General features: G+C 35.3%; 1 protein-coding gene across 1 annotated transcript; it reads right to left on the bottom strand.

The window, feature by feature from the left end:
- Positions 1-221: 221 nt before the first annotated feature.
- Positions 222-620, bottom strand: LOC132749453 (probable endoribonuclease YicC; the record flags this gene model as incomplete). Its single annotated transcript, XM_060739199.1, has 1 exon — positions 222-620. A coding segment is annotated over exon 1 (399 nt), but the record flags the coding sequence as incomplete, so codon positions are not given.
- Between the last annotated feature and the right edge of the window lie 474 nt (positions 621-1,094).

A 1,094-nucleotide genomic window follows, 5' to 3' on the forward strand; every position in this document is an offset into this window, starting at 1 on the left:
AAAAAGGGAAAGATAACAGAGCTGGGCTTCGATTTTAGAAAAGGGTACAATGCTAGGGTTGTAGAAGGGATTCGTTTTCAGGACTACATAAACTACAAAACCGATGATGTAACGGTATCGATACGTGATTTAGAACAACTCTTTAAGGAAGATAAATTGGAAGAATTAAGCCGTATAGAACTCGATCGTATCACTGTTCTATGAGCCGTCCTCTGTTATACTATATTATTTAATTGTTCTTTAAGCTTCTCTAAATCTTCCTTCATTGTCACCACGTGTTGCTGAATTTTTGCATCGTTGGCTTTGGAGCCAATAGTATTGATCTCACGACCTATTTCTTGTGTTATAAAATTTAGTTTCTTTCCACTGGAAGTGCTATTGTTTAGTTCATTTTTTAAAAAATCCAGATGAATCTTTAAACGTACTTGCTCTTCACTAATATCTATTTTTTCGGAATAAAATAAAACTTCTTGTTCCAGTCGATTTTCATCGAGTCCCACTTTATCAAAATGCTCTGCAATTTTTTCTTTTATTTTAGTTTTTATTTTTTCTGTACGACCCTTGTTGGCTGATTCTACCGCGGCTAATTGAGCCAGGAGAGATTCACAATAACTATACATTTTTTTTTGTAATGTACTTCCTTCTCTGATTCTAAATTGATCGCATTCATCCAGAGCTTCAAGAATAGATTTTTTAACCCATTCCCATTCTTCAGGCGTGGCAGTTTCTTCTTCTTTTACGATTTAAGAAGCGTTGAGCGCTAGTTGAAAAAATTATCGTATGGAGCCATAACCTTATCGGCTAGTTTTTTTTCATTGACTGTAAAATAGTGTGTTACAAAAAAAGGGTTTTTCGTCATAGGGTATTTTGTATGAGAGTATGAATACGCTTGTATTCTATTATTACGATAATTTTTCCTCGCTCCAATCTTTCAGATACCCAATTTCTAATATCGGGTTCGTTATGGGAAAACAGACGCGGTAGGTTAAGGTTTAAGTCTATAAACCTTGAGTTGAGGCTTTTTATTTCGACCTCTACTGTTGCATCGTTTGTAGAGGCGAAAGCTTTACCAAACCCGGTCATGGATTTAAGCA

This window comes from Ruditapes philippinarum, unplaced genomic scaffold (assembly GCF_026571515.1).
Source record: "Ruditapes philippinarum isolate M1 unplaced genomic scaffold, ASM2657151v2 ctg27830_1_1_1_1, whole genome shotgun sequence".
NCBI lineage: Eukaryota > Metazoa > Mollusca > Bivalvia > Venerida > Veneridae > Ruditapes > Ruditapes philippinarum.